This window comes from Echeneis naucrates, chromosome 11, assembly GCF_900963305.1.
Source record: "Echeneis naucrates chromosome 11, fEcheNa1.1, whole genome shotgun sequence".
Classification (NCBI taxonomy): Eukaryota; Metazoa; Chordata; class Actinopteri; order Carangiformes; family Echeneidae; genus Echeneis; species Echeneis naucrates.
The window spans coordinates 11216160-11231319 of record NC_042521.1 but is presented as its reverse complement, the minus strand read 5'-3'; the positions used below and the strand labels follow the sequence as shown (position 1 = coordinate 11231319).

The window sequence follows — 15160 nt, the reverse complement described above, 5'->3', positions numbered from 1 at the left end:
GAGGTCACATGTGCTCAGTGGAAAACCTTAAAATAAGTTTGTTCAATATTACTCAACAATATACACAACAAAGTATGTCCTCCTGGTGTTTTTTTCTTTCAGTGTGCTATAAAACATCTATTTTCTATTTACTTTTATTTGATGTCCATGCTAATGAGTGTAAGAACAGATTAAAAGGTACTTGTTAGTGGGCGAGTACCTTACCAATAAAAAAACAAACAAACAAACAAAAAAAAAAACAACGTAGCTTTAAATGCATATCAGATGAGCTGTGCACATTCTCAGGACTACCACTATAATAATGTACATTATCCCAATAAATACAGTGATTAAAAAACTGAGAGGATACCACACATTCCCTGCAGATATCCAGACAGTGGAAATTAAACTTGGTGTGGGTTAAAAAGTAAAAAATTGGAACACCTAAGAGAAGTGCAGTTGGCACAACAGTAGCCACTGAGACAGTTCAAGGCTTGACTGATAAACTGGCCAAGAGTCCTGTCAGCATGTTCACAGACAAATTAATCACAGCCAGATGACAGTGCTGTCGACAGCAGCTGCACTTTCCTTTGTGTAAAAAACCATCACAGACAAGTATTTATGGGACCATGCTACCTTTCATAAAAGCATTTTGAATTACACACTACAAGCCTTGTACACCGGCGGTTAGTATGAGAGAAAACAGTGGAATGCTATAAAGACCCAAACTCTGCAAACACCAGCATGAAAAGACTCCCACTTTCTCCTGGCTTTTTGCTGTGCCAGAGCAATCTCTCCACAGACCATTTTTTGTGAGATGTCAGTGGTAGATTCATAACTTTGAGTTTAATGTCAAAGACAGGGATGTTGCCTGTGGCATTTAAAGTGCACATCAGGTTTTGGATGCACTATTTTTAGTGATGAGTGAAATACGATTAATTCTGGCAAGAGGAAACTGAAGTTTGACAGAGATACGTGGTGAAACTTAATTACTGTGCTGTTTTAAAGCTCGGAATACTGAAGGTAAGATGATACCTTCATGCATATTTCACTCTTAAATAAACATTGTCTATTCTCAACAGCACAGTAATATATCATGCCCTGCAAAACTTCCAAGGATGACACTCATTTATGCTTGCACTACTGCAATAGATTTAATTTGAATTTAATTTAAAGACATTCAAACATGAGGACAATTCCCCTGGACATCTATCAATGTTTTACTATTGGCATTGTTTTTTGTTTTTACCAAGTACCGTGGCATCTCCACACTTAATTATTCTGATGGCAAATATAAGCTGTGCAGTAAAGTAGAATAGCCTAAAAGTTACAAGTAAATACTGTCCATAATTAAGGAGCCATCTACGCTGAGTAAATTACAGTTTAAACCTTTACATTACAAGTCTCTGTACTTTTCATAAATAACTGAGCACCAGCGCTTTCACCTCAAAAGAGAAGAACCTGGCTGCAATTACAAGAGGGCTGGAGCACTGATGGGCCGAACAATAAGATAATGAACCAGTTTTGACACCACCCAGCCTCTATTTGACATTCCCAGTTCTCCACCAGCCAACTGTATCACAGTAGTATGTTGCTAAGCAACTGGGTTGAAGGGAGATGATGGTGTGGGCTGGGGGGCTGTGTGTGCGTGGATTAACCTCATGTATGCTTTCACAGAATTGATATCTTGTTTGTGTGTGCAGCTCAAATTAAAAAAAAAAAAAAAAAAAGCCGAAATACTTATTTTTTCCTTCATCAACCTTGATATATACATCTTTCAAAAACAGCACAATGATCATGATGCGAGCTTGAGAGACACGTAAAACATATGCCAAGCTGTGTCAGAGAGGCTCGGAATGACAAGGCTCTAAGTGCATTTTTCAGTGTTGTGTGTGGATGTGAGGTAATGTGTGCATGAAAGAAATACCACACGCTTTACAAAAAAGATACTCAAGACTGCACAGGTGTCTGCAATTTAGCTGAATCACTTTCTTTTGGAAAAGTCAATCACTAACCCCTTCCTTTCAAAGAAAAATAAATCAACTGATTTCACTGCAAGAGATACAAAAACATAGTCAGCATTCTGTAGACCTGCTGTGTAAGCAAAGAAAAGTACAGTACACAAACTCTCTTTACCGAAACTGGACTGCCTATAAAATTTATATATAATTGTTTAATGTCGGAGGAAAGTGTGCCGATTCTGAGACTGTCCATTTATGTGGCTATCAGTCTGTTGTTAATGATCACAGATGAAATACTGAGACACACTCACCCTGATCTGTCCACAGATATGTTGAATTCCACTCTTTTTACTGATTCACTAACTAGTTGGCTAATGATGATGTGAAAGTATACCAAGAATCTTATCTCTGGAATTGGATCATCTTCTTGTTTTAACAGAAAACAAAGAAGCTTTTTGCTCATCTCCCTCTAGCCCTGTTGCTCTGGCAGCATCCAACCCACTCATTGGCTCTGTTGTCAAACAAAGAAAGTACCTTTAAATCTTATTAAAGCAAATCGAGCAGCTAACACTAAAACTTTTTTGAAAAATCTGTAGTGCAAACTAATTTCTCATTATTATCTTTACTTTTTTCATTTTTGTTGTCATACAGTGGTTTTCTGTATCACTTGATTCAACATGGAGCACCAAACAATGATTCCCCTGAAGCAAACAACAATCATTTAAATGGCTACAGAGAAACAATCTTATGAATTGTACGAAAAAAATCAAACAAAAGGACAAAAATGAGAGTTTCATTCTAGAATGAAGCTTCAGCAACAGCAGAGTATTACAGAAACAAATAAAACTAAAAACCCTGACCCTTGACATTACTTCACATGAACAAACTATAATCTCTGTATCCTCTCAAGGCCTCACACAATAGGCCATTCTTCACATGTACAAAAGCACTAAATGCCAGCCTATATGAAAATTATGGAACATTGTTTTTAGAGTGGGATGAATCATTGTGGGTTACTGATGATAAGTTGTTGGGTTAGTTGTAATAATATTATTAAAGATCATTTCACTATGATTACTGGAGCTTCTGGCTTTTTCCTACATTGGTTAAAAAACAATACTAAAGTTCTCCAGACAACAAAATGTATTACATCCATCCATCTACCGCTTTTCTGTATCCAGGTTGTGGGGCTGCTGGAGCCAATCCCAGCCAACGTTCCAGGTGAGGGGCGGGGCACAGGTCGCCAGTCCATCACAGGGCCAACACAAACACAAAGGACAAACAGAGACGAACAACCATTCATGCTCACATTCACGCCTACGGTCAATTTAGAGTCACCAGTTAACCTAGACATGCATGGATGGTGGGAGAAATGTATTACATCCAAAATATATTATTTTGTAAGTATTTAAGCAGACTTAACAGTCTCTTCCTCTCCTGTGATTCTGGGAACAAACAGTTTAACTTCCATGAGGAGGAACTCAGACAGTTCAGGGGATTGTTAAGGAGTGTGGCAGGTAAATACTGATGAGATGTTGATGTAAAATTAATAAGACCCTTTTATGATCAGAAGTGACCTCTCTGAATGCTCCTATTTCCCTTGAATTTTAAGTTGAATAACTAGGAGGAAAGTTCAGCAGGTCTAAAGTGGCTCTAACATTAAAAAAAACTTTTATTTATTAGGGGAACAAGAACAGCATAAGTTTCCACATCTCCCCAAACACTTTGTTTCCTATTAGCACGGCTTCACACTATCATCACATCTTCTGAGCAGCTCCACTGGAGCAGGTGAGGGTTCAATTCCTTGGTTGAGAGCAAGTCAACAGCATTTGGTAGGAGAGCAGTGCTTAACTGATTTCCCCAGCCAGCCTGCTGATTTGAACTAGAATTTGTCACATGTAAATTTTAATACTAACCATGGAGACCTTGGAAGTCAGCAAGTGCCTCTTTCCTGAAGCCACAGAGCGAAACACTGAAGGGCATTTCAAACACTCAGGGATCTCAGACAGGATTAGCTTTCAAGCCCACCCTCATATGTTTAGCATCTCTTCAACACCTGAATAACTCTGTCCACCATGTGTGTACCACGCCATCGCATCAATCATAATCACACAGCCGACAGTGAAACGACATATCCCATCAATCTTAGGTTGGTGGGAGTGTCTGTTAAGTCTATGCATGTGTAATTGTGGTATGAGTGGGCTCATTCCGGCAACAAGAGGCACTGACAGAGTACCCATCATTCACAAGTAAATATAAGGATGTGACTGTAACTAATGCATAGCTCCATGCACACACTAAGTCTGTGGCGCAGATTTCCAGTAAGACCAATAACAATCAGGTAGTAAATGAGACAAAAGCAGAAATGTTCCGGTCAAAACTTCAAAATCGTTTTAGGGGAAAAAAAATTGAGCATTCAATTTCTCCCTTATATCTTATCAGTTGAAATTCATTTTAGATGATAGAAAAATACAAACTGATTTTCTATATCGATAAAATCTTCCTTTTTTCTGCCAGAACTGAATTTCAATATTGATTGAGGTGGAGTGCTACCAGGCAGTCTCGTATTATAGATAATCTCACTATCACAGAAAAAAAAAAAAAAAAAAAACAACTGACAGTTTCTTCAGATATGAATCTCAAATATTATTTAAATACCAGGGATGAATAAGAAATGATTCAGTACTTTAGTACTGGAAATCTCACAGGTCATGCACAGGTCAAAAGTTCTATAGCACTGAAAATAATACAGTATTTCATGTATTCATAGCCAAAATGCAGTATATTGTTTATAGCAGCAAGCATTCTAATCAAGTCAACAAACTCAACCCCCTTGCAAACAAGCTTCTGAGCCCTAACACTGATCATGACTCTACCTCACACTACAACTGGGAAATAATTAACATTTAATCAGCATCACTTCCCCTTGCAATTTTGCACATAGTCTGAGGTCACAGTGAAGTTCCTAAAAACATCCTGTCCGACAGCTTGAATGCAAGCTTGCACTGGCGCCTACAAATTTACACCCTGGGTCCAGCCAAAAAAAAAGCCCTGACCTGGAACCCAGGGGCTGTATGGAGAGAAAAAATTTGCCAGGCAAGCAATCAAAAGGGGAAGGAGAGCATGTATTAACAGAGGAAAAAAGAAGCTGGGGAAGATAAAATGAGGAGTGAAGACGGAAAAGGTAAAGAGCAGAGCAATATAGATACAAGCTAAGTTAAACACTATGCAGTCAAAACAGAAAAGCCTAATAGAGCTAAAGGGTCAAGAAAGAATACAACTGACATCTTAAGAAAGAGCATAAAGGAACAAATTGTACACTCAGATCAGACCAGTTCTTCTGCCAACGTGATCTATTGGATCTTGGTGGCTATTTTTCGCTCGGATAAGAGGAAATTAAGAAGCCAAAGGAGCCTTTGGAATAGAAGTGTGCGTGTGGAAAGGGGGGCAATACATCACGTCATTTAATCAAAGTGCTACACAGATGATGTATCTTATGTATATTTTCACTTAACTGATTACATGAGTGGTTAGTCTTCTTCACATTTGCATCTCATCAAGTAAGCTAATTCTTTATTTGGAAGAAGTAGAAAATGATCAAGCCACCCACACCTCCTTACCGTGCATAGGTCCTTGTATTGCATCTTCTGGAACTTGGTGTCAGCGTTGCCAGCACACAGCTCCACATATCCCAGCACCACTTGAAAAACCGTATTGTGGATGGCCTGAGTGAAATGCATGTGCAACTGGTCCATAGCAATCTGCAGAGAGAGTCAAACACACTGTTATGGAAAGACATCAATATGGATCATGGGAAATATCAAACTTGTACAATACTCTGTGGCATGGGTAAAGCAAAGGATACCTGTCCATCATGCATGGGAAGTGCAGCGTTCACACCAATGTCAAAATAGGCAAATTTGTTTCCTGCCCTAGCTGATATACAGACCACAGCAAATCATTGCCAAGTGTCATTAATGAAATAACAAGAACAAAAAAGATCCATTTACTTTAATAGCTTGACTTATGTCATCAAAAACATCTATTATCAGAGCATTATGACTCAACTACTCTTAGAATGTAATATGTGTCTATTAAACAGCATCTACAGCGTTTTCTGCACTTTATGACTACATCATTAATCATTCATTCAATTAATGATTTCAAGTAAACGCGAAAGACCTCACTTACAGTACATGATTTCACAAAAACAAACTAGAGTACAAGTTTGCTGCACAGCATTTTGCCCTGTACGCCATTCCAATTTGAGGTTGTTATTCTCAACTACAACATCCGCCTACAGTCTCACTATGGGACCCAAGTGTATTCAGGACACCGGATTCGCACGAGGCGTGGGCGTAGTATTGAGCAAACCCCTGTAGGTAATGGGTGCTGCTACAGCAAAATTAGATTTTCTTACTGCAAGCTTCAGACCACAAAATGTTGCCCTTCACATCTATTCTGGCTGTCTGTTGCAATAGAAGTAATTCAGATGTTCTTTCCTCCTTTCAGATAAAGTTTCACTTCATTCATTCTAAAAACACCATGGAAGTCATAAAAAACACAGGAATAATTCAGGGAAACACAAGTTCATACAAAGTGTGGCAAACATACACTACCAGTCAAAGGTTTGGGCACACCTTCCTATTCATATAAACATTAAAGTCTTTTGACTGGTAGCGTATTCTCTAGGAGCAATAGAAAATGAGGAAAGAAAGATAAAAACAAACAAAGCCAGCCAACAAGTTCTTTGCAGTCTTTTGAATCTGAAAATGCTCATTATAACAAAAACCTGATTAATTCTCAATGAGCCTTCACGTTGCACAGCTGCTAACATCAAGAGGCATATGGTAACTTTTCCACCAGCAACACTGACTCAAGTTTCATATCAGAATAACACAATACACAACTGATCGTTGTACAAGTGCCAGGATGTGAACAACTAAAATCTTGTCAAATATCCTTCATCAAACATTGGTACTCGTGTGGAAAAGGAAACAGAATTTGATTTTATGATGTCTCTGCTCAAATCAGCATGGTAAAATTAGAATAAAATGCCACATTGCATTCACATTAAAGATTAATTTACTCAGTTTGACAAGATTTTTTTGACTTGCAGGTTTCCACACGTGTATCAGATACAATCTGTTGCACCCCCAGCATCACCAGTGAACGCTTACACAGAGCCATTGCCATCATCTGTCGCCTCAGTGAAAATGTGTATGTACAAGATGGCTCAAAAATACTGTAAAACAACATTTGCAGAGTCTCAAAGTCTTAACCAAATGTGTAACTGATTTCCTAACATAGCAGCCTCGTCACCTTTCAAATTTACTTTGAATAGCTGGATGGCAACTCATTTTGAAGGTTATTTGGCTCCCAATTCTTCACACTTCTTGGAGTAGTAAATACAAAATATTTTAATTTAATGTAAGTAAGTAATGTAAGCTCCAAATAGCCATTTCCAACTGAAGCTTTGACAGATTGTATCCACCCACAGAAAGAGCTGGAGTGGGGAGTTGGGAGCACAATGTGTAGTTTCATAACTAAGCAGAATAAAACAATAAAAATAAATGCAAGTGTGTCAACGCACAAGAAAGAGATCAAGGTCAAGTGAGACCCTGCGAATGATAAAAGAGTGTTTGGGCTGTGGTAGAGAGATGTTCCAAGCAATAGCGATCAACACTAGGGGTGGGATAGGACACAAGGAGCAACGGCAGAAATACAGAAAAAAGCTGGTTCTATTAAATCGCTAAAAGCTATTTTTACAAAAATTAGAGGATTTTTTTCAGAGGATTAAGATTTTAAATCTTCAGATAAACTCAAATTAATTCACATCAAACATCTCCTACTTGATCATATCTGTTTGTTTGTTTGGATTATTTGAGGATTATTTTTGAAAATGGCATTTCTTTTTGAAGGAGATTTCTGTAGGTCTCAGCTGAGTTATCGTGACGACATGCCCTGTGTACGCCAGCAGGCTGAAATATTTACTGCTCCAATGACAAGATGCTGAATTCATTCACTGGAGCCACCCAGTGATGCAAAAGAAAATACTGAGTGAAACTAATTGCATTCTTATGCTCTTTTTAACTGGTTTGTCCATGGACGATACACTTCAGACGTAAAATGTGGCAAAAGGTTGTTAAAATTAGAAGTGACGGCATCTTTCAAACCCCAAAAACACCCCAAAATAATAAGCAGACCATCACATCCAGACATGTTTATTTATTCACCGTGACCCTGTAAACAAGTGAAACCACTGACCTGTGTCTTGCCCAGCAACTTGTAGGCCAGCTGGACCTTGGTGTAGTGCGAAACATCAAAGTGTTTACAAGTCTTCGACAGGGCGACATCAAGCTGCTCCTGCAGCCAGAAATAGATGGATGACAAAGGAAAAAGAGAGGGCAAAGTGAGGGGAAGAGAAAAGAGAGGGATTATCAACATTAAGACCAGGGATTTAAACAGACATGCAGATGTATCACTACCACACAAGGCCAAGGGCAGGTATTAGGATGTGGATGTCTGTGCACATGCATGTGTGTCTTTAAAAGGAGGGGTGAGAAAGTAGGACAAGGTTAGAGGGAAGTCAGGGAGAATAGGGATGTGCAATAACCCTGACACGCCAAGTCGGACTCAACAAATACGGTGCTGACCAGAAGTAGCCCAAGTAAACCCACGCTGACATTGGGAGAACATGCAAACTCCACACAGAAAGGCCCAGGGCCGGGAACCGAACCTGCGACCTTCTTATGTGTGCTTCCCATCATATATATATATATATATATATATACATAGTAAAATATGTTGATTATTTTCATTTTAAGAGGATTTGGTGTGTTCAATGGAGCAGTCGGGTTAGAGCTCAGCTCATAGGCTCTAGGCTTACTGTATATTCTTTATTTACACCAAAATGGGTGTTAAATAGATGTGTTTCCTTAATATTTTTCTGATATATGTATATATGGCACCAAGATGTTAGTAGCAGGACCTTTATGTCCTTAAGTTGTCAGGTGGGGAATCCATGGATCTGAATTGTTTGTCGAAAACAACCCACAGATTTTCTGTTTACACACAAAGAGGATTACTTTCACAGACAGGTGTTGCATTTTCAGATGCTGATTACTGCACAGGTGGGCTAATCATAATAAATGAACACGCTATAATGCACAGTTTTACACCACGCATTTCCACCATTTTGAATATCCACCAGTTGGTAATAATTTCACTGCCATATGTTGTCTCCAAAGTCAGAGAATGCAGCAATACATCCACCCAGTCTTTCACCCTCCAACAATGTCCCCCTTTAAAATATGCTTTGGCATTACTCTGCTGGCCTCTGCCTTTCAGGAATGCTGTTTTACATGAAGCCAGTGGGCTTGGTCTGCATCAATTTTAAAGTGCATGTTAGGTTAAAGCAACATCCACATGAATGGCAGGACATGATTCCCAGCAAAACACTGTCCAAAGCACCAATGCTGCCTCTACCAGAGTGCCTCCTTCCTGAAGTGCATCCTGGTATGATGTCTACATCTGGTAAGCGATGCACAAGCCATCGGCCATCCACATGATGTAAAAGAACTCATGAGCCATCAGACCAGACCACCATTGTTCAGTGGTTCAGTGCTGATGCTCACCTGGCCAATGTAGGCACTTGAGGCGGTGGACAGAGGTCAGTGTGGACACCCTGACCATACATACTGGCTACATACCCCATACACAACAACGTGTGATGTTCTATGTGTTCTGGCGCCTTTCTATTAGAACCAGCGTTAATTATTTCAACAGTTTGAGTAACAGTAGCTCTGTTGGATCCGACCACATTGGCAGCCTTTACGCCCTTAGTCACCCTGTCATGGGTCATGGGTCAGAATATTCATAGATCAGAACGAATATTCTGATCGATATAAATATATATTTCCCTGCAGGCAGTTTTCTGTTGTTTCTGCTGTTTTTTTTTTTTTTCCTTCAGTCCTCAGAGTACTGCTGATGCCTTCACTTTCCACATATTTTCCAGGTCTTCCTTAAGCCCCTGGTATTTTTCCAGCTTCTCACCTTTACTGCTTCTAACATCTCTGTCACACGGGACTGCTACATCTATCATTACTGCCAGTTTCACATACACACCAAGGTGCGTGGCAATGTACGTGTATGCAATGCCAAATACATGCCTGCTTGTACAGACAAATGTGTAAGTAATTAAACTACTCAAGCGCAGCAGTGGCAGTGAAAGGAAAATTGCTTGGCATAACATTTATCACACACAAGTGTCACAGTTAAAGTGTCAACATTTGCAAGATCCCATATGAAAAAGCCAAAACGAGGCATTAATGACTGCTTTCAGATTAGGAGTTCTTGAAAATTACAAGATTAGAGGAAAATATTATTCACTGCTGAAAATCTTTTCACTACTTTGACTCTTGAGTAACATAATTAGTGATAATGAAGGAATGCACATACCTCAATTTGCTCCAGAGTATCTTGCAGTTTTGAATTCAGTTCACTGTAGAGTTAAAAACAGATTACTGAAGGTTAGTTATTCAATTTTAGAACAGAAACCATCAGTATGACACAAATATCAGTAATACTAAAATACAAATAAGGCAAAAGGAGCAAGACATGATGGATGTATCCCTTCAATATAAATGGTATGAGAGTTTAGTCTTCATGTTTTTAGTGTTTGTGGAATCCAGTGTGACTCTTATTAGCGTGAACGTGTGCAATCAAGACACAAAACGTCTACACATCCTTGAAACATCCTCAGATTTTGACCCATCCTGGGAAATGCTTTCAACTCAAAAAACTGTGAAGAAGCAGCAGAAGTCATTTGCTCATCCCAAGACACCAATTCAATTCCTTTGTGACTCCCCCTCTAGTTTACCCATTCATAATCATCTTCTGTTCCACCGTTTCCCTTCCCTTGTCCCTGCTTTGCTTGGGGTCCTTTTCAGGTCAGCCTGCTCTTGTGTTGTTCCTTGTGAGATCACACTCACCCGAGGGAGAAAGTGTCCTTAACAAATTGCTAATTAAGTGTTGTAGCTTCAACTGGGGATAAAGGGTGTGGACAGTGAAGAGGAAGGAGAAAGGAGAGAAGACCGCCGATTGAGTCCCACATGTAACACACGAATGTGCATGCCATTTCAAAGATGGATGGGCTGTAACTCCTGTCATAGTAAAAAGCCTATTTTCACAGATGGGAGCCTGATGGTAATGTCACTACAAGAAGTATGTGAGAGGATCAAGGTGAACTGACAAATAAGAAATTAAAAAAAATCCATGTCAAGCCCATGTTTCATGAAGCAAAGTGGAGAGAGAAGACATGGCATGCTTAACACAAATTATACACAATAGTATTACATCCCACATGCATAAACCACAAGTATGGAAAATAAGTTCAAATTCATGATATTTGAAAGCAAACCAAAACATATATGATAGAGTGTATAATATGGCTCCAGGGCTGAGGAGACTTCACAATGAATGTTAATGGGCAAATCCCAATGTAGCATCAAACTACTAATAATGCCCATGACTGCCATTACATTACTGAATCAAATGAGCTGAATTATAACATTTGCAGAAAAAGCATCAGTAAGGCCAGAGTCCTCAGTGGAGACTACAGTCGGAAGCCAACATAAAGAAAATATACAAAGAAGTGGATAAACTTCTTTGGGGTACTGGCTATTCCACAAATAGAATAGCAAGGGTGCTATGTAAAGGCATTCAGTTCTGGCAGCTAGAATACAGCAAAAGGAACAAAAACCAACAGGATAAATATCCTGCTCATTACAAAAGCTTGGACTGAACTCCCACACCTCAGCAAAAATGGAGCTTGACCACAAACTGAAACGTGTTGCACAAGCATAGGAGAAAAGAAAATCATTTCCTAAGGCCAGTATCTTAACACAACTGAGAGTGAAGCAAACTAGTTAGCTGAAACAGAAATCATCTTACCATGATATATACTTGACAACTTTATAAAAATAAAAACTGGCAGCAAGGCTTAACATGATTCACTGTCTGTATGTTAAGTAAGCTTATCTGCTTCTTGCTGTTATTGTGTCTGTGTGCTGAATATATCTCTTGGTTACTCCTGTATACAATGCAGTTGTCCCTACACGCTGATATGCTTCTATGATCAGACAGAATGCATAAATAACAGATGAAGGGAAAAACCTAATTAACAATCTGTTCCCTGCAGGGAACAAGATGATTGAAATAGATCCGTAAAAAAAATCTGCATGGTTTTTTTTCTCCCCCATTTTCAATTATCAGTGGTAATAGATGTCCACGGGACCAGAGACAGGTCCCTCCATTGTGACTTACTGACTTAAAAATAGTCAGTGTTTGGTGTGCTTCAAGGGTAGGCCCAATGCTCAGCTTTCTGGAGCTGTAAAGGCAAACACACGGGCATGAAACTGGCAGAGAAAGGGCTTCAAATAATAAGATTAAGATCATCAGGGTGAACATGAGTTTAGCTACTGACCACCAAAAGCTAATTAGTTCATTGAGATGGTGTTGACATTTCTGCCAATATTCAATGATTACCTGTACATCTCTACTGAAATACAAAAGGTTTCAAAGTAAATCAAAGTAACAGCAACAAAAGTTGAATTTGATGATCCGTGTTGTTGTGCATAGGGAGGGGTGGGTTGAACATGATTTCTAAAATGTCCCTAGTAAATCAAAAGAGAAGTGACACTACTACAACTGTTACATATGGGACACAATCCCCCAACCTCCAGAACAACATATACTACAACTGGAAAGTTGACAAATAAGCCCCTGTATACATTTTTGAACTTTTTGATCAAAGAATGGCAGACTCAGCTAGTGATCAGCTCCAGGCTGATCAAAGATGGACTGAAGTTACCAGTGAGCACTGTGACAATTAGAAGATGCCTGTGTGAAGCTAATCTATTGGCAAGAAGCCCCAGCAAAGTCATACTGTCACATGTGCTGAAGAGGATACAATTTGCCAAAGAGCACATTGACTTGACTAAAGAGAAATGGAGAAACATTTTGTGGACTGATGAAAGTAAGATTGTTCTCTTTGAGTCCAAGAGCCGCAGACAGTTTGGCAGACAACCCCCAAACACTGAAGCATGGTGGTGCATCACGATATGGGGATGTTTCTCTTACTATGGTGTCGGGCTTATTTATCGCACACCAGGGATCATGGATCAGTTTGCATATGCAAAAATACTTGAAGAAGTCATGTTGCCTTCTGCTGAAAAGGAAATACCCTTGAAATGGGTGTTTCAACACGACAGCGACCCCAAACACACCAGTAGGCAGGCAGCATCTTGGCACAACTGTATATAACTCCCTTGTTTGTTGCTGGAGCATTAAAAAAACCTTTATTTAGTTTCCTTTATCTGAAGCTACACCTCTTAGCATCATCATATCGACAAATCACAACATGAGTTGTTAACAAAGATTGAGTCTTACAAAGCTCTAGGCAAGATCATGCTACGGTATATTTTCTATAGCAAAGCTCACATTTGATGAACATTGTCCCGACACACAGGGGTCCAACAGGGCCAGGGACAAAGGAAAAGCAGACATTAAACCTAGTGTACAAGTAGAGCATTCAGCAGAAGATAAAGTAGTAGCGCTCCAAGGTCAAATCGACCTTCATTGTTAAGCGACCAGCCAGTCGCTCCTCAATGACGGAAATGTTGTGGTCAGGGTTTTAGGAATTTTTGGAAGGGAGCCAAAGCACCATGTGCATGCTAATGCAAGGTGTGACAAACGTGTGATCAAGGCACCAAAGTTAAAAAAAAAAAACTAATACATTCAGAAATTAGCAATAACACACTACAGAAAGAAGCACAGGTGAAGACACCAAGCAAAATACCATTCAACTGTGACAGACACAAATCAGTTTACAGTCAATATAGTGACAATGATGGTTATGACCTTGAATGCTTAAAGTGCTTCTAATAATAACAATTCTTCACTGACAGGTCGACTGCAGTGCATGCTATCATAGCTGAATGGGCATGGTAAAGGTGTGCACCATCTGTTAGCAGAGTATTATCACGAACGCGGACATGAGTGAGAAAACCAAAGTGGCATCCGTACAGCAGCTGGGAAGCTGTGGGAGGAATTTCCACACCACAACATCAAACATAATACTACATATTTGATCATAATTTTCCGCCAATCACTCAAATGGAATTACAACAACTAAAAGAACACCATTATCATTTGCTCCAGTTCATACACTGTTGTGTTGGAGTTACTAAAACACATTCACACAAACAGATGCAGCAGGTTCTTCCCCACACACTTCAAGCAAGCAATGGCACACATCCTTTATCGATCTTTGATCAATAAATAGAGAGGAGCGCCAAGGCTCCCACCTTGGGCACAATTGCAAAGAAACACAAAGTGACAGAAGTGATTCCCTCACTGATATACAAAGTCTGTACATTTAGAGACAAAAATCTTCAATATAGGCTTGGCTTTTTTTTTTATATATATAGTAAGCCATTGATAATGTCTGTTAATACCACAACCTCAAGAAAGCTACTTTGCCTGTGATAGTCAGTGCAATGGGATTACCATGAGGCTATGATAATGAGTAAAACAATAGGAACTAAAAAGTTCCTGAATAAAACTTATTAAATTCCAACCTTCAGCTAAAAAAGGTAAATATAAAAACATATGGCATTCTTTGATCTGTATTTCAAAGAAAAAACTGAGTTATAATTTAAAACAGACCAATTTCTTCGTGTCCTGTACGTGAAAGGAGTTGACATCAGACTCAGAACTTAATCTTATTTATGTCATATTTTAATAGATAAAGATCAGAAGGTCTGAAATTTTTCCAACAAGCAAAAGATAATGAATCCCATGACTTTTCCCATTAGGATACAACTAAATATCATGCCATCAATCTGCTTATGCTGTACCTGATGCAGCTGTAGTGTTTGAAGGTGCTGGCAGCCTTCTGACATTCCAGGCAGAGCTGTATTGCACCTGGGTAGTCCTCTTCCTGGAAAAAGTGAAAAGAGGGGTGACTAAATTAGTTAAAAATAGGGCTATATGTACAGTATAGTCTTTCCATCTTCTATAAATGCCATATCAAAAGTAAACTCTATCAGTCTGGATTGTAACAGCGTTTGGTGAGACTTCCACCTGTGTGTCAGCATTATTCTGATCCAGTCTGATCCAGTTTAACACAACCTTTTACACAATCTTCTTAAAAATGG

At 39.2% G+C, this 15160-nt stretch overlaps 1 protein-coding gene across 3 annotated transcripts in view; it reads right to left on the bottom strand.

Annotated features, from left to right (window-relative positions):
• Positions 1-15160, bottom strand: part of vps50 (VPS50 subunit of EARP/GARPII complex) — a 73154-nt gene that overhangs the window by 37472 nt on the left and 20522 nt on the right. For all 3 annotated transcript variants that reach the window (XM_029514139.1, XM_029514137.1, XM_029514138.1), the window contains exons 9-12: positions 14861-14943; positions 10401-10443; positions 8208-8306; positions 5561-5701 (exon numbers count right to left, since the gene is read on the bottom strand). In XM_029514139.1, the coding sequence (XP_029369999.1) occupies positions 5561-5701; positions 8208-8306; positions 10401-10443; positions 14861-14943 (366 nt within the window). The remainder of the gene's footprint in view (positions 1-5560; positions 5702-8207; positions 8307-10400; positions 10444-14860; positions 14944-15160) is intronic.